This window comes from Benincasa hispida, chromosome 8 (genome assembly GCF_027475165.1).
Source record: "Benincasa hispida cultivar pf3 chromosome 8, pf3_genome.v1.1, whole genome shotgun sequence".
Lineage (NCBI taxonomy): Eukaryota > Viridiplantae > Streptophyta > Magnoliopsida > Cucurbitales > Cucurbitaceae > Benincasa > Benincasa hispida.
The window spans coordinates 16,176,920-16,196,184 of NC_143485.1; the positions used below are offsets into that span (position 1 = coordinate 16,176,920).

General features: G+C 33.1%; 1 protein-coding gene across 1 annotated transcript; it reads left to right on the plus strand.

The window, feature by feature from the left end:
• Positions 1 to 12,551: 12,551 nt before the first annotated feature.
• LOC120082461 (NAD(P)-binding Rossmann-fold superfamily protein) lies at positions 12,552 to 15,897 on the plus strand. Its single transcript, XM_039037641.2, has 6 exons — positions 12,552 to 12,937; positions 13,073 to 13,245; positions 13,349 to 13,534; positions 13,874 to 14,036; positions 14,661 to 14,847; positions 15,545 to 15,897. The coding sequence occupies exons 1-6, from the start codon at positions 12,814 to 12,816 to the stop codon at positions 15,687 to 15,689; spliced, it is 978 nt and encodes a 325-aa protein (XP_038893569.1). The 5' UTR covers positions 12,552 to 12,813; the 3' UTR covers positions 15,690 to 15,897.
• The last annotated feature ends 3,368 nt before the right edge of the window (positions 15,898 to 19,265 follow it).

The following is a 19,265-nucleotide window of genomic DNA, read 5'->3' on the forward strand; positions in this document are numbered from 1 at the left end:
TGACTACTTTATCATATAATATATATATTAAACTATATGTTGTTTCAAATATAACATATAACCTATAGTTTCTTTATTGTATCATATACAATATAACCTATAGTTTCTATTCTCTCACTAATGACATTTAATATAAATTTCATTTATATTAAATTTAATCATATGAATCAAATTCATCTAACTAATATTTGAATCACATTCAAAAAAAATTTCCTCTTAAATAAACTTTATATTATAATGTATCAAATACATCATAATAATTATATCATATATAATTAAAAATAAAATTAATTATATCATATATGATTAATTCCTTCAATTAGTTTGAACAAATTCAAATTAATCCAAAAACTGATTCTCATTTATTCCCGTCGAGCTACCGGGGGGACCTCATGGATTTGTAGCTTGAAGCTCCAACTATACGTGAATAATTAATTAAACTCTTTAATAAAATTATTCATTACCCGTTAACCGACATACACTCCACTAAAGATTGACAGCTGCACTCTTCGCACTACAAATATATTTCTGTATTTATTGGATATAACAAGTGAACAGTGCAATGACCCTTCACATTGCTCGTAAGTACAGCTAGGCCGAAATTATCGTTTTCACCTGTAGTTACATCTAACTCCTTACATACCACTTATCCCTCTAATGAACAATAAGTCATAGTCCAACTCTGACGAAACCCCTCTTAGGACAGGAGAAGGTGTGGCGCTTCATTGTTCAAGCCTCGGAATCAACCCTTAAGGGAGCAATTTATCTACTTACCCCAGCCTCGGGGAAGGAGTGAATTCGGTCTTATGTAGTTTTGTTCCCAGCTCCCCATTCAGACGACCCCCAAAATTGTAGGCTTGTTAAGTCGGCAATCTGGCCACTCTCACCCATACAAATCAAAGGATCGTCTTCATAGGCAAAAGTTCAACACTCACTTAGGATTTAGGTCATGTTACCTATGATCATCCTCGTGAAATGTAAGTCTCTATTATGAACGACGTTGTTCATAATAGAGACTAAACATTTCGTGGTACAGTCTTATACAAACTTCTTTGTATAGAATATCTCCGCTCACATGTCTCCACATGAATGATCAGGATCGGATCATTTGTAGCACTTTACAACAATTGTAACATCTACAAAGCGGACCATACTCGTAGTGTCACTAGGATAAGATATCCAGCCTTATCCATCTACTATAGACCATTTAGGTTATCACTTAAACATGATCCACCCATATGTCTCTACATACATGTTTAAGCAACAAGATAACCTTAGATATTAGCTTATTGGTTTGTGGTTAATGCAACTAAACAAATAAAATAAAACATCACATATTTCATTCCATAAATAAAATGTTTGTACATTACAATTACAAACTATAGAATCCTATGAGATTTAGGGCACCAACCCTAACACACAAAATGACTAGTTTCATTATATAACGTTGTTCATAACTGAGACTTACATTTCATCGGGATGACCATAGATGACATGATTTGAATCCTGAGTGAGTTGTGAACTCCTACCTATAAGGGCGGTCCTTTGATTTGTATGGGTGAGAGTGGCTAGATCACCGATTCAACAAGCCTACCATTTTGGGGTGTTGGGATTGATATCCTAATTCTCCCTTAGTCTCGTTGTTTGTAATGATACACATTGTTTTATGAATAAAATATATGTTATTTCATTTTGGCTTTTACTCATATCCAATAAACAAAGATCCATGGTTATCTTATGTAAACTTAAGTATGTATATGTGATATATAAGTGGATCATGCCTTAAGTGATAATCTAAATAGGTTTGTAGTATAAGGATTAAAGTGGGATACCTATTCCTGATGACACTACGGATACGGCCCGCTTTGTAGAGGTTTGCAAGTGTTGTAAACTACTACAAATGGTAGATCCTGACCATTCATGTAGAGACGTGCGAGCGGGGGTGTTCTATACAAAGAGTTTGTATAAGACCGGACCACGATATGACTAGACTCTATATATAACGTCATTGATACTAGAGACTTACATCTCACCTAAACGACCATAGGTGACACGACCTCAATCCTTAGTGTTTTGGGAACTCATGCTTTTGATGGTGGTTCTTTGATTAGTATGGGTGAGAGTGGCCAGATTTCCAACTCAACATACCTAGGACTTGTCTGATTTGGGAGCTGGGAACTCAATATACAAGATGGAATTCACTCATTCCCCGAAGCAGGGATAAGTAGGGAGATTGCTCCCTTAAGGGCTGATTTCGGGACTTGAACATAGTGGCCACAACTTCTCTTTGGAAGAGAGGACTCAGTCATAGTAGGACTATGACTTATGTTCATTAGAGGGATCAGTGGTACTTAAGGAGTTAGATGTAACTACGGGGCATAACGGTTATTGGCCGAGCTGTACTTACGAGCGATCTGTGAAGGGTTGTCGCACTATTGATTAGTTAAGATGGACACATAATATATCTGTGGTAAGGAGAGTTCGATTGTCGATATTTAGTGGAGTGCCTGGCAGTTAATGGATGATGGATCCCGTGACTAAAGAATTTAGTCAGTTATTCACGTACTGTTGGAGCTTCAAACTACAGGTCCATAAGGTCCCCATGGTAGCTCAATGGATTCAGTTGAGGATCAGTTCTTGGTGTTGATTTGAAATGTTCAAATTGACAAGAGGTAATTCGATTGTATATGATATGATCGGTATGATGTATGAGATACATCTAGTGGAGGATTAATGTAAATGAGATCTACAATAAGTACCATGGAATAGAAAAAGAGCTATGGTTTGTATGTTTCATGAGATGAAATATTAAAACTAAGGTTCTAAATATATTATGAGAAGTTAGTTATCATTTATATTTATAATAATATTAATTATTGGATAATTATTTCTTTTTCTCTAATAACCAATTGAGTGGGAGGTTATTGGTCGTTTCATGGTAACCGTGAGATAAAAGGGAAAATATTTTCCTAATTTTAGTAAGTTTTTGGCAAAATTGTGTTTTTTGAGATTTCCTCTCTCGAAAAATTCTCACGGGAAGTTGTCAAGTAAATAAGATTTACTAAGCGAGAACTTGGAGTTAGCTAAACGATCATGGAGTGTTAGTAGGCGATAGACACTTAGCTAAGCGATGAGCTAAACGATCACATAACTTTTGCTAGACGATCGTATAACTTTTCCTAAATGATTGGGCATAGACCTATATGATAGGTTCTTCCATCCCTCACTTGCTCAATCGTTTACACGATTGTGTTTCCTCCAGTCGTCTGCCTCAAACCAAATCCACACAGAGCCCACCTTCTAGATTCTCACATCGAGAATACCAAGGTAGCCCTCTTGGTGATATCATACTCAACTCGACACTGTCAAGGTTCTGTGGAGGCCGTTCGTGTTGTTTGGGGTGTTCATGACCTAGGCGATCGTTGAGTTCGAGTGCGCGTTGTTCGGTTTGTAATTGTAAAGTTCATATACGATTGTAATTTGGAATGATCTTTCCGCTGCTCATTGAAATCCTCGTGTTCGATTTCCTTTATGGGGGTCGTCTGAATGGGGAGCTGGGAATACAACTACACAAGACGGAATTCACTCATTCCTCAAGGTCGGGGTAAGTAGATAAATTGCTCCCTTAAGGGCTGATTTAGGGGCCTGAACAATATAGTGTCACACCCTTTCTTAGCCTGAGAGGGGTTTGGTTATAGTTGGACTATGACTTATTGTTCATTAGAGGGATCAGTGTACTTAAGGAGTTAGATATAACTATAGGTGCAAAATGGTAGTTTTGGCCCAACTATACTTGAACAATTTGTGAAGGGTCATCGTGCTGTTGACTGGTTATATACAATGGACACAGAAATATGTCTGTAGTGGGAAGAGTGCAATTGTGGAGTGCCTGACAGTTAATGGATGTTGAATAATATAATTTAATTAATTATTTAAGTACAATTGGAACTTCAAGTACCATTGGAACTTCAAGTTATAGGTCCATGAGGTCCCCTCTGTAGCTCAACAGGGATTAAATGATAATCACTTTTGGACTAATTATTGTTCAAATTAATTATATGTGATATAATTAATTTAATTTAATTTAATTATATATGATATAGTTACTATATTGTATTTGATAAATTATAACATAAAGTTTATTTGAGAGGAAATAAATATTTGAATATGATTCAAATATTAATTATGTGAATTGGATTCATATAATTAAACTTAGTAAAAATGGGATTTATATTAAATACTGTGCATTAATGAGAGAATGAAAACTACAGGTTATATTATATTTGATACAATATAAACTATAGGTTGTATATTATATTTGATATAACATAAAGTTAAATATATATTATATAATAAAGTGGTTATCACATAAATATATATTAATGTTTTATTAAAATATTTTTTCTTTAATTAATTTCGATTTTCGAAATGTTATTTTGAAAACTCCCTCCCCTTTTTCTCTCTACAACGTATGTGAGTGGGAAGGTGCAGACTTGTCGGTTATGATCTTCTTCCCCAAAAGTTTTTTATACTAAAAAACTTAAAGAAGTTTTTCTTTGAGAAATTAGTTTTTTGTTCTTTCTCTCTATTCCAAAAACTAAGAGCCTACAACTCATCAGATTCTCATCCTAGAGAATACAGAGGAAGCTTTTGTGGTGGTGGCCAAATTAGGGTTTCGAGTTCGTGATTTTTTGGAGAGGAGGAATTATATAAGAAGATTAGATCTTCAAGGGTTAGTATATTCTTCTACTTATCTTTATTTCTAAATGCATGCTATAAAATTTTATTTTGATGCATAATATTTCCTGTACTATTCTGTAAAATTTTGGGGGTCCCCACTTCCGCTCTGAACCTTAACCAGTTCCTTAAAAAATTGTATCCAATCTTGTTCATAAACGCATTGTTGTAGAATTGGAGGTAACTCTTCGGAAGAGTTTTCAGAATAATGCTAATTTGGCTGGCCTCATCTATGACAGACTCATTCATCTCGGCCACGTTGAAGTGGACTATCATATTAATGACATGCTCCCTGATGGATGATCGCTCATTCATGCGGCCGTTAAAGATGTTCTTTAGAGTATCATGCTTGAGATGCATGGTCGGTTGGCTAAACATCCCACACAGTGACTCCATGATCTCTCGGGCTGAGACCACAGGCTCGTGCTTTTTGGTGAAAACGTTAAATAAGCTTGCCAAAATGTAGACTTTGGCCTTGTCGTTGGCATTGGTCCACCTGTCATAGGCTTCATAAGCATTTCGTGAAGCATTGGGCCCAAGAATTGAAGGAAATTCCTCCACTAAGACGGATTTTAGGTCGTGATGACCAAAACTGTATTAATCGTATTCTTCCATGTCGCGTAATTATCGACATTTAGTTTATCAACGCCAAACAAAGAGATTATTGCACTAGTCATTTTGTTGATACAAAACAAATAACTTATTTTAGACACTTATGCAAAAATTCATTTTGACCTAATTAGTTTAGCAAAACAGTAATGAACCCAACACCATTTTATTTTATAATGATACTTCAATTATTTAGACTAAATGCTACCTCGGGGCGAACATTTACTCATTCATTGAATTGAGACATTCTCAATCAAATATTACACTAGAATAACTATGATTCATATAATATTTAATTATCATTGATTTGGTCCAGAAACCATTAACTACCTTAATGTTTTCTTGTAAGTATAACCCTTCATTTTCAATCCTATAACCTCGCCCTAATCAGTCTTCCGCAGGGAAGAACATAATTGGTACAATTGATTATAGCGATCTTATCATTATATGGAGTTTGTTATGTCCCTTTCCCATGCAAACACCTTCCTAAGTGGGACACTTCTAGGATGCCACGAGACTGAGCATGGAAATGACATTCCAAAAAAATGAAGGAGATCGCAAGATGTGTTGATACACTTCCTTCTCTCACTTACTATAAACACTTTCTCCATTCACCTTGATATTGACCCATGCAAATATCTTCCTAAAAGAGAGCGCGCCCAGGGCACCAGGAGGCCGAACTGCTCACCTTGTGAACTTTTAGGGAGAACGTGGGTGGAAAAATGATAGATCATATACATCTTTTTTCAAAACATCTATATTGATATATCATTTTTCTCCCACTAAGTGTTTTGCAAAAATGAGTTTATTAACTTAGAAAAAACCAACTAATTAATTTTAACTAAATCCATTGTTAATTTGCTCAATATAACATTTATACTGAATATTTTAACAATATTTGATTTCATTTATTAAACTCTTTAATAAATTCAATCATTTATTGCATACTTATAAAATATTTGCCAAATTCACCTTTCAAGTCGGTTTTTAGGTAGAGGTGTTATGTTTTTGACAGCTTAAATACCTCAACCTAGACAGAACGTTCCTAAGACAAAGGTCCCTTATGAGTAATTATTTTATAAATTTAGGAATTCATTTTAATCCTATTAAAACAAATTAAAAGATTAATCTATTTCTAATCTCATTAGAAAACCTTTCAACATAAGTCTAAATGAATTAATTTTAAACAAATAAAAATTAGACCTATATTTGCATGCAGCTCTTGATTATAGATTTTAATCTATTCCATTAAATATATAACAATTTTATATTAATGCCATATTAAAACCTATAATTTGTATCTAATGACGTCGATCAAATATAACAATTATATTTATCTAAGTAATGTCATGCTCAATGCAAGATTCATTTTCATTGGAAAAATATCACACTTATATTCATCATTCATGAAAATTAAACATACATATTCTTTATTCCACCATACATTATAATATTTATAACATTGTATGATGCATAAACATATTTAATGAAACGTGTATCAAAATAATATAACACTTATTATGATGCATGAGCATGCTAATAAAATCATGCAATTATAAATAATATAATACCTATATTAAATATGATGCATAAAAGTGTTTATCCTAAGGTGAGATTCTAAATTTATATGACATACATTATGCAATAAAAATTCTTCCATTAATTTATACATACATCAAATGCATAATAAATTAAATAGCAAATATTGGACCAAATTTTGGCACCCTAAAAGATTAACTAAATTAATATAACTAATTTATATTAATTCAATTAATAAAAAAAATAAAATTACGAAAAACAAAAGAAATCTGTTGCAAACACCAGAGAGGGGATTCGAACTCACGACCGCCGAACTCCTCATGCGTGCCTGTGAAGCTCAGAGCATTGTAATGCTATGGATATTGTCCACCTTGCCTCGACTCGCAGCATCGTGACGCTGCAATCTAGAAACCTCACCTTTGTTGCGTTTTTCTTCGAACTTGGACCGAAAATCTTCATTGTTCACTAATCTCTTCAGCAATTGTTAATCCTTGATTGACATAGACTTACGAAGTCAATAGAAAAACTTAAATACCTAAAAATAATGGGCCCTTACATTTTAATCGAATTAAAACGTAAAACCAAGTGCCAAAAAATATAAACGTCCAATATTGCAAACTTCTCATTCAAAATACAGATTAAAACCCATATTTCTTGATTTTTCTTTAAAAAATACGAAAAACAAAAATTCAAACATTGGCTCTGATACCAATTGAAGGGAACCAAATTCTCGTGGAAGCGTGAGATCGTCTTACATTTGGTTTTTTTCATTTAAAAGAAACAAAATCACAGCAATCCATATAAAGACACAATTAAAAATAAACATCATATTGAACATGCTATTGAAGATAGAGAAAAGAGAAAACATAGCTTACCTTTGTTGAATCCCAAACTTCTTGAAAAATCCTTTCTTTGATCACAAACACCTCTTCACGGTCAAGGACACTACCATAAGAATAACCTTGATATTCTCTAGGATTACAAGGATTGGATGAGTGGTCTCTAACACTTGAAAAAGGAAGAGTTGGAGAGGAATTGATGAGAAAGTAGAGAGGATTTTAGTGTGGAGGCTAGGTATTTTTGCACGATGAATTGCTCTAAATGGGCTATAAGGATATATTTATAGGGAGAATGTTAACCCCTTTTCACCTTCTCCAAGTATTTCCTTTTATATCCTTAGTGTCAGTTAATCAAATAACCCTTATTTAATTAATTAACACATTAATTAAACAATCATATATTAAATCCTGTTTAATATATAATTAAAACATACTAACATCACATATTTATATGTATCCACCTCTTTAACATTATGATTAATTAATTCTTCGTGAATCTAATTCACTTGAATTTAATGTTTAAACCCCATTCAAATATTTCTCTCTTACATAATTTGGATTATAGATCACATCTATGATTAACCATTATATATTAATCTCATTAATATAAAATTTCCTCAATTGATTTGAACAATTCAAATCATTCCTCATTACTATCCTTTAGCGAACTAACAAGAAGACCTTATACACCTACAAATTAGAAGCTTCAATGATATGAGATTAATTGATTAAACTCTTTAATTAAAAATCAATATTCATTAACTACCGGTCATTCCACTAAAGACTAATAGATGCACTCTTTGCACTACAAATACATTTATGTGTGCATGGATATAAATAATCAATAGTGAGTCGACCCTTCATAAATCGCTCAGAATTATACCTGGGTCAAATTACCATTTTATCCCTGTAGTTACATCTAACTTCTTAAGTACCACTGATTCTTTTAATGAACAAACAGTCTATAGTCTAACTATGAACTAACACCTCTCGGGTCAGTGAGAGGTTAAAGCCTCATTGTTTAAGACCCATAATCAGCTATTAAGGAAACAATTTACCTAAAAGTTGGAAAGGAGTGAAATCCATCTTGCGTAGTTGTGTTCCCAGCTCCTTACGCAAATAAATCCTCAAAATGGTAGGCTTGTAGCGTAGGCTAACATAGCTACGCTTACCCATACAGATCAAAAGGATTGCCCTCATAAACAAGTTCACAACTCACTCAGGATTAAGGTCAAGTCACCTATGATAATTTCAATGAAATGTGAGTCTCTTCTAGTAACGATGTTATATAGAGAGACTATTCATTTCGTGGTTCGGTCTTATACAAACTCTTTGTATAGAATACCCTCGCTCACATGTCTCCACATGAACAATCAGGATCAGATCATTTGTAGCACTTTACAATAATTGTAATAACTACAAAGCGGGTCGTATTCGTAGTGTCACCAGATGGATAAGGTACCTAGCTTTATCCATCTACCACAAAGCATTTAGGTTATTACTTAAACATGATCCACCTGTATGTCAACCACATACTTGTTTTAAGTTACATAAAATAATCTTGGATCTTGGTTTATTGGATTGAATTAATGCAGTCAATGTTAAAAAAAATACCTTTTATTTTATTAAATATATGATTTGTATTTACAAACTACAAGATACATGGGATTTATGACACCAAATCCAATAAGACCATCATTAGAAAGAGGCGATGACCTTCACTTTTTGTGCCTATAAATAGCCCATCCAAGAAGTTGGAAGGAATCTTCATCCATCAAGAGAGGGGAAGTTTTATCAAAACCCTGCCCTAATCCTCCATAACCATCATTCCTTCAAGCTTTTCTTGTGAGAATTTTGAGTAAGAACTCGATGTTTTCTGGGAAAGAAGAGGGAGTTCCTCCATATCATTGCAGACAGCATAAAGTAGTCACCATTAAAAGCCTTATAAAGCAAGAGATTGTCACCTACGACTTGATTTTTTCACTTCTCTTTTATTTGTTACATCCTTTGTTCCATTATATTTGTATTAATTGTAGTGATTGAAGAATATTATCCTTAATATGCATGTTATTCCTTATATATTCCATACATCTCTATCTTCTTCTACAAGCATGAGTAGCTAAATTATCTATCGGTTGAGGGAGAGTAGTTAACCTTTTTCACTAAGTCATGCATAAGTAGGTGTTCATTTTGTTTTAACATGTGCTTATTGAATTGGTAAGATGAAATCGAGAGATTGATCTAAGTACAAAATAATCAACTTGAGAAAGGAAGAGATTGTGGAACTTGTTTAATAAGGAAAGAAGTAACTTTAGAGATAAACATAGTATTTCGCAATCAAAACTCATCGTATGCATCTTAGAGATAGGGTAGCGTGGCATCAAAACTAAGAGGTGAAGTTAGTTAATTATGAGTTTCTTGCATGAACGCATTGCTTAGGAAAATGTTGGTGAATCTTTCTCAACCCTATTCATCTATTTTTATTTCATCCGTACTTGTCGCATACTACTTTATTTTAAATTGCAACTATCACCACATCCGTTTCATTCATCCCATCGCCTAGATTAAATAGGATAATTAAATACATACAATTCAATCGCCTACTTTGTAATCAAAACACTACGTCAAGATCGAACAAAACCTTACCGCACATTTTTATCGTGTGTTTCTGAGTTCGCCACGCACCTAGGCATACTCTAGTTAGATTTATACTTGAATTTAATTAGAAAAAACATTGCATCTAGATTAAGAAATATTCATATTGAAGAGTACGACATGAAGCATTTCATCGCATCAATCTAGCATGACGTCATGCTCATTACTCGTGAGTTAAACTTCCTTTGACTTAAATTATAGATTATTTAGAAGTAATTAGTAATTGAGGTCAATTTTGTGGGTTTTAATTCTTCAATATGTTTTTTTTAACAACAAAAAATAGCACCTTTCATTTTAAGAGATATTAAGGCTTAAAAGGATAGAAACTTTAATCAAAGTGAAAAGTAATGAAAATTACAACAAATGGATTCTAATTTAAATCAATTTCATAAAAAAAAAAAAAAGAACAATCAAAATATACTCAAGGATTAATAACGAGAGTGTGGAAGCCACGGCAAGTAAGAATGAAAGTGACCATCCAAACTTTCACTAGGGGTGTTCATGGGTTAGATTTTAGACACAACCCAATTGTTCGAGTTGTAAATCTCTTCAACCCAAATAACCCTTATTAAAAAATGAACCCAACCCAACCCAACCATGAAATATTTGGATTGGTTTGGTTCTGGTTAATTGAGTCATTTACTTAAAATTTTGTCCTAAAAAGAAGCAAAACATAAATATGTAAAAGTCTAATTTAATTATTTTCATATATTGAATTAAGATTAATGACCCAATTTCAATTTATATAGTGAAAAAAGTGCAAAGAAACTACTTTTTAAGAGTCGTTGAAGAATAAATTATTAAAAAAGTATTGAAATTAAATAAAACTAAAATCAATATATGTATAAATAATTGTGTTATAAGTAATAAAAAAAAATATATTTTAAAGTTTATAATAAATTCAGGTTGGTTTGGATTATATTAGGGGAACTCATAAAATTTTCATTTATTTGAACCCAACCCAACTTAAATAGTTAATAACCCAACCTAACCCAAATGAGTTGATAACTCAACCCAAACCGCACGAGTTGGGTTGAATTGATCGTCTTTTTGGGGTTATCGAGTTTTTTGAATACCCCTAACTTTCACCATACTTTCAACATGTGATGCAAGCAGAATGTCATCAAATTTTAATTTTATAAGAAGTGAGTCTTTTATTTATTTATGTTTATTTTGGCCGAGAAGGGACCATTAGTATTATTTTTAAGAATGATCCAAAGTAAAACTAAAATATGACAGGAAAAATAGAGGAAAAAAAAACACGTTTTTGGTTCCTCAGTTTTATATCTAGTTTTCAAATACTTAATTTTTATTTGGTACTTAAGTTTTAAAATGTTACATATTTAGTTCTTAAGTTTTGAGTTTAGTTTTAATTTAGTTCTTAAATTTCAAAATGTTACAATTTTACCTTTGAGATTTGAGTTTTATTTCAATTTGATTTGCTCTCTAAATTTCTAGAATTTACATTTTAACTTCAATTTTCATTAAATAGTGACTTCCAATCATTAAAGTCAATATCTCTAAATTGATTTTAAATAATTATAAAGTGAAAATTTAAATTTAAATTTAAACATGATGAAAATTTGTGAAACTTAATTAATTATTTTACATTTATTAACACCCATTAATACTAAAGACGGAAAAATGAGTATATAGTGAAAATCAAAGTCAAAAGTGTAAATCTTAAAATCGAAGGACTAAATTAAAAAAAAAAAACTCAAATTTCGAATGTAAAATTGTAATATTTTGAAATCTATGACTAAATTGAAACCAAACTCAAAATTTAAAACTAAGTCTTCTTTTGCTAACCATTTTATTTTTGTTTTTGAAAATTAAGCATATGAACACTACTTCCACCTCCAAATTTCTTCCTTTATTATCTACTTTTTACTAATAGTCTAAAAAACCAAAGTAAATTTTGAGAACTAAAAAAATAGCAAAATTATTTTTATTTTTGGAATTTGACTAAAAATTCTACCTTTGTACTCAAGACGCAAACAAATGGAAATGAAATAAGATTAATTTTAAAAAACAAAAATAAAAAAATAAATAGTTACCCAAGAAAACTTAAATGTGTAATATTTTAAAATTTAGGGATCAAATAAAAATTAGACTTAAAATTTCAATATATATATATATATATATATATATTCTAAAAAAGAAAAGAAAAACAAACATTACCGAAAATAAGTAAGTAGAAATGTAGAATTAATAAAACTGAAAGAAAATGGTATATATTTGAAGGCAATTGAAACTTAACCAGAAAAGGGAAAATCGGTGCAGCGGGTCCCCCTGCGTGAAATATTCATTGTGGTCATCATTGATTTCCTGAGGTGAGCAAATCAGATATTCCTTCTTCCACGACCAGTGAACTGAAGACCTGAAGAATTAAAGAATCGAAGTGAAAGGTAAGGCCAATTTCTTCACCATAGAGATGTCGACGACTCAGAATCCCGAACTGGTTTGTGTCACCGGCGGCAGCGGCTGTATCGGATCCTGGCTCGTTCACCTCCTCCTCCTCCGCGGCTACTCCGTTCACGCCACCGTCCAAAACCTCAGTTACACTCCCACTCATACTTATCTTTCTCTGGCTTCTTCTTCATTCTTTTCAAACTTTCGGTTGTTTGCTGCTTATAGTTACATTACTATTTGATTTCCGCTGAATGATTTGCATGCTTGATCGACAAATGCAGAGGACGAGAGCGAAACCAAGCATTTGGAAGATTTAGAAGGAGCGGATGCTCGTCTTCGTCTCTTCCAAATCGACCTCCTCGATTATGACTCCATTGTCCCTGCCGTGACTGGTTGCGCCGGTGTCTTCCACGTCGCGTCTCCTTGCATTGTTGAACCTGTAGAGGATCCTGAGGTGTGATATTATCTCACGAGCACTACAAACCATGAAATACAAGTTCTATTTTATGCTTTGAGGTCATAATTTGTAGAAAATAACTCTCGCATCGTATTTATAGAGGGATTTGTTGGATCCGGCTATCAAAGGAACCATCAACGTCCTGACGGCGGCTAAGGAGGCTGGGGTAAGACGCGTAGTGGTGACTTCTTCCATTTCCGCCATGATTCCGAACCCTAACTGGCCTGCGAATGTTGTAAGGAATGAAGAATCCTGGACCGATATTGATTACTGCAAGCAAAAGGGGGTGAGTGATTTACCTGCTTTGAATCTTTACTTTCCCCCGGCTTGAGAACTATGGCAATAGGAATTCCCTACTCGCGAGCGAATTGGATAATGAAGAAACTACAAAGTAAAAGGATAAAAGGGGATTTGGAAGGCCAATAATTCCTGATTCTTAGGCTAATCTGTTCTTTTTCTGGTTTGATCTTTTTCCTTCTGTTGGTTATAATGGGAGTTCTTCTTTCAATGCCATACTATTGAAAGTGCATGTTACTTTTTGCCAATCAATCTGAAGCTTGTATTCTTTTGTGGCCAGGTTTTCTAATTTCCCTCCTATTTTTGGAATTTTCTTTTCTTCTTGTAGCTGTGGTATTCAGTTTCAAAAACTCTAGCAGAAAAGGCTGCTTGGGATTTTGCCAAGGAGAAAGGATTGGAAGTGGTGGTTATTAATCCAGGCACAGTCATGGGCCCTGTGTTTCCTCCCAGAATTAATGCAAGCATGCAAATGCTTTTAAAACTTCTCGAGGGTAATTTCTCTTACTTGATTTCTAGCATACTCTCTTCTAGATGGCACCATTTTTAGTATGAAGAAATTGCCGATTTTCATTTCGATTTTGACTGTAACAAATTGCAGCTAAAAAATCCAGAATATGAAGACATTGATTTGCAGCAGGGTGGTTGTTGAACCGTTTAGTTGGAAATAAATTTCAATTTCCTTTCTCATTGAACTTTAAAATCACTCTTAGATTGTTCGATGGCTTCCTAAGGCCCCTTCAAATTGCATATTTTGTACGATTTCTTTTTTAGAGAAATTTTCGATTATGGTTTTCACCTTTCTTAAATGAAAGATCCATTTAGATTCCTAGTCAAATTCTAGAAACAAAAGCTACTTTCTGGAAATTACTTTTTTTTTTTTTTTTTTTTTTTTTTGAAAAAATCAATAGAAAGTAGATAACAAAAGATAAAAACTTAAGGGTAGAAGTAGTGTTTATAAGCTTATACCAAATGGTTATCAAATGGGCTTTAACTCTATGTGTCTCCGACGTTTCATTTTTCCATTAGAATGATATGAAAAAGAATTCACATAACAATTCGTCTACGAAGTCTCCTTGAATTCCACACAGATCATGTCTTTTTTTGTTCTTCGGCAGGGTGCAGTGAGACATTCAAGGACGTTTTTATTGGAGTAGTGCACTTTAAAGATGTTGCATTAGCACACATTTTGGTCTATGAAAACAAATCAGCTACAGGAAGGCACTTTTGTGCAGAGTCCATAGCTCGTTACTCTGACTATGTAGCGAAGGCTGCTGAACTCTTCCCTCAGTATAAGGTACCCAGGTAAGGGAAATTCATGTGATCCTATCGAGAAGTAAGTAGACTGCCAAGTACTATATAAGTAACAAGAAAGCACAGGATTTTCAAAGATAAAAAGAAAATTTTGTTAATGTTTTTTTTTTTTTTTTGTGATCTTATACATAACATAGCATCTCGCTACCATGGTCTTCACAAGTTCTCTTTTATCACAACATTTATTAGATTACCTTGGACTGGTCATGTTTTTTGTATTAATTCTCTCCAATGGGGCCTTCTCCACCTCATTAGGTCCTTCCCCTTTTCATTTTGATTATTAAGAGATGTATTCTAGGGTGCACCTATTTCCATACATCTCTTTCAATCACAAAAGGAAAAGGATATTAAAAAAGTATCTATTTCAAAAAAGAAAAGTGTTCCACGTGACAATTTGTGATTGGACACTTAGGCGGGTTACACAAAGATGCACTACCAGGATGCATCCAAATATTTTTTTATTAAGTTTCAGTTTGCTTTTCTAAATATCATGAAACAACAAATAAAAAACAGAGTTCAATCTTAATTTGAACTTTATCGTGCCTTTCCAGTCCTATAATCTAAAAAAGTTTCAAGTTACTCTTAAACGTTTTAAGGCTTGGGTCTATTCAGTCTTTGTTTAGTTCTATTTTAAAAGGTTTTAATAATCTCAGTTTGAGCTCCTGACCTCGTACACTTCCCCTTTCAGATCGATAGAAGATACACAGCCTGATTTGGTGAGAGCAAAAGATGGAGCCAAGAAGTTGATGAACCTGGGGCTGGAATTCATCCCAATGGAACAAATCCTCAAGGACGCCGTTGAGGATCTAAAAAAGAAGGGCTATATTTCCTGAATATAAAATCATATGGTTATCTGTAAGTTCTCCTTTCAGTTAGCTAGTCCTATCACTGTGACTATGAGACCACCTTCTTTACTGTAGTATTGATATTGAAGGTTCTGTTGATCTGGGCGGTCTGAATTCTTTAAAAATGTCGATAAACGAACATTTTTAATCATATAAATAATGATCGACCTTCTATGCCCTCAGATTAAGAAATAAATTCCTTCGCTGAATCTTTGGACCATCCTTGATGGTTGCACTTCAAATTTGTGATGAATATAAATTCTATTTTATTTTATTTTTTAATTTTTCTTGTTAGATCAGAAGTCATTTGTTCAAGTAATTGAAGTTGAGATAAATCTAGGATCTATCATTTATGAGTTGGAAATTTTATTAAAGTTGAAAATGAATTGCTCACGAGTCGCTAGATTAGCAACACAGTGTAAATATAAAACTACGAAACTTGGTTGTTGCTCGTGGAGGATCTCATCAGTTATCAATTGTGTCTCATTGGCATATTGGTCATGTTGTGAGGGTAGTTTCCATAGAATTAGAGAATCAACTTCTGTCCAAATAGAAAAGAGACGCATCAATTGTTGCAAGATTAATTCCTTCACTCTACATCATTGATGCAGCAAGTACAAATGATCCAATAACTACCTTCGAATTTAGAGGTTCAATCTTCCACTCCACAATTGTCGTATTCGGAAAAAAAAATATATGCTACATACTTGAGATAAAAAAAATTACCTTGGGAAAGTGCTAAAGGCATTATTAGCAAGTTGCATGCATGTTTATAACAACATTTCAATTTTACGTATATGTCAATAAAATAGTCATATATTTGTGAAAATTATGTATTAATAGTTATAAAACAAAGATGGTTAGACTCATAGATGAATCCTCGTATATATTTGTTCCAATGGGAGGAGTTTAAGGATGTGACAAATGGTTGACACTAACGATCTCCATATATGTATTCCACACAAATGATCTATTGGTATTGGTCCTACATTGTACTAGGGTAGTGGCAACTAGCATTAAAAGCAATATCAGTAAAAGGATACTCATTTTGCAAAGGCAGAGAGTACTAACATTGAAACGTTGTTGGGAGTCAGAAATGCTAGCCTTGGAAAAAAGGGGCTCTGCATCTACTGAGATGTGTCTTTGGTTAATATGGGTGCACAAACAGTCTGTTGATACCTCAAGCCATGTATAAATACTATACCAGATATAACAAGGCCAACATTCATGGTCACAACTAAGATATTAAAATATATATATATATTAAAAAGGTCATAGTTATAATGACTGATCACATCAATCACCTGTCTAGACATTATTTTTTTTATTCACCAATGATGAAGTGTAGAGTTTGATTATCAGCTAAGGAGAAAAGTTCTTTACTTCAAATAGCTATAACCTATTTAAGGTAAAAGAAGATAGATAAAAAGACATGGTCAATATAAATATCTTGATATGATAATTGATAATTAGAACAATACTTGTAATTGGTCTTCTACAACTAGTAGACAATAGATGTGGCAAAATTCTTCTCGGAATTGGGTCCCTCGAGTCCTCGACTCGATCGAGGTGGGAAATCCTCAGTTTGATCGGGTATGGAATTGAGGATTTAAATTAGATTCCCGATGGATGGGAAGGGTCCCGTCCTCGCCCCGACCTAGATTTTTTAATTGTTTATTTATATATATAAAAAAAGTATATACATACATACACACACATATATGTATAAAACTATATATCATTTTAATGCAAATATTAAATTTTAATTAATTTTAAATAATAAAAATAATAAAATAAAGAACAGAGATTTTTTTTTTTTTTTTAAGGGGACCCAAGTCCCCGAATGGGGATTTCCTGACTCCAATCTGACTCTCCAAAACAGGAAATAGGGTGAGAATGGTGATGGAGAGTGCTTTCCTAGCCCCGCCCCATCCCATTGCCATCCTTAGTGGACAACAATGCATTGGTTGAGAAACCTTCTAGTTTAAACACTAATGTTGTTTCTTCTTTGTTGACATTTTTATGAAGTCAAGTTTTCACACGACCAAATAAGGAACCTAAATATGTGAGTTTAGGAAATTTACTAAGGATCGTGATATGTTTTTGTTTTTAAGAACTTTATCCATTTGTAGAAAAAATGGTTTATACTACAACTCTGCCATGATCAATCTTTGTCATAACAAAACAAAGGAGAAAATTAGAATAATATTGTCCTTTTCAAAACTATTTATAAAATATTTTTGTTTCAAAACTATTTATAAAAATATTGTACTTTTTTTTTAAATTTAGGTTGTCGAGTTTTGAAAACTTGACAAAGAAGGTCGAGTCTTCAAAATTCGACAAACCTAAGTTGGTTTTGAAGATTCGACCTCCATTTTTTTTTCCATTATGTTAGTTTAATATTTCATTTTCCGTTATGTTATCTTAATATTTCAACTCCCTTTTTATTTTATTATTTAGTATATTCCACTTTACATTTTATTTTATTATTTTATTATTTTTTAAACCATCTTCTTAACTTAACTTTAAAAAGAACAAATTAAAAAAAATAATATCTCATAAAAATAATAAAGTGTAAATTAAAAGATCTCATTTATATAAAAATAATTATAAAAATCAACGTGTCCCACAAGGCGGACGTCGTCGATTTCAAACTGGTTGTCGTCGTCGACTTCGAACTTGAGGTTGCTCTAGTTCTTCTTGATGTTGCTCTGTAGCTCTGTAGGCGCTTCATAATATAAATATTCATTATGCTCTCCACGACCCCGACCATATCCATGCACGTATGAAGACGATGGACCAGCCTCTGAGTCATAATGTCTTGAACCAAATGCTGGCATTATCATCATCGAATTAACATAATCGGTTTGGCTCTGCGTCTGCATCACAGGGGCAACTCTTCCACATTGTAGCCAACCTCATCGAACTCATCTTCTTCTTCTCGAACAGGTCCTCTACGTCTAGGAGCTGGTGGAGGAACAATAGGTATATAGTACATATAATGTATCTCCTCCATATAGCTCTAGTTGTCATTGCATATAGCAAAAACCTGGTTCGGATCATTCGCAACATCACAGAGTCTACTGTTGTTCGATCTCTGAGAATTATAAAACAATTAGATAATATTTAAAATAAATTTAAATTAAAAATAATTAGATAATATTCATTCATTTACCAGATGACCCACAATTGCTCCTGAACGAGTAATTCAAACTATTCAATAGAAACCCCACGACAATAAACCTTGCACGATAGTGCCATCGCACTACCAAATGTGCAACTTTTTTTAACCAATCTCTAGTCCTTAAGTCAATATCATGCCATAGGGGTTCAATATTACAAGGCAATGGACATCATGCTAAAAAGCGAATTGTTTGGTATTAATGTACCTGATCAGGTTGAAGTAGATCAAACATATATTTGTACTGGCTGACTACATGTGTGGTTGTCCTAGTCACACAAAATTTGTCTCTCCATCTAAAATTTTAAATTGATAATTTAGATTCTGAATTAACTAGATCAGTCGTATAAAAATTAAATTGAATTAAAATAACATACCGAGAA

Bases quoted from the DNA above. Each gene is read 5' to 3' on its own strand.
- LOC120082461 (XM_039037641.2), top strand. From the start codon at position 12,814: ATGTCGACGACTCAGAATCCCGAACTGGTTTGTGTCACCGGCGGCAGC. The intron at 12,938-13,072 runs GTTACACTCCCA...CGACAAATGCAG, and splicing joins CGCCACCGTCCAAAACCTCA to AGGACGAGAGCGAAACCAAG. The intron at 14,848-15,544 runs GTAAGGGAAATT...TTCCCCTTTCAG, and splicing joins CCTCAGTATAAGGTACCCAG to ATCGATAGAAGATACACAGC.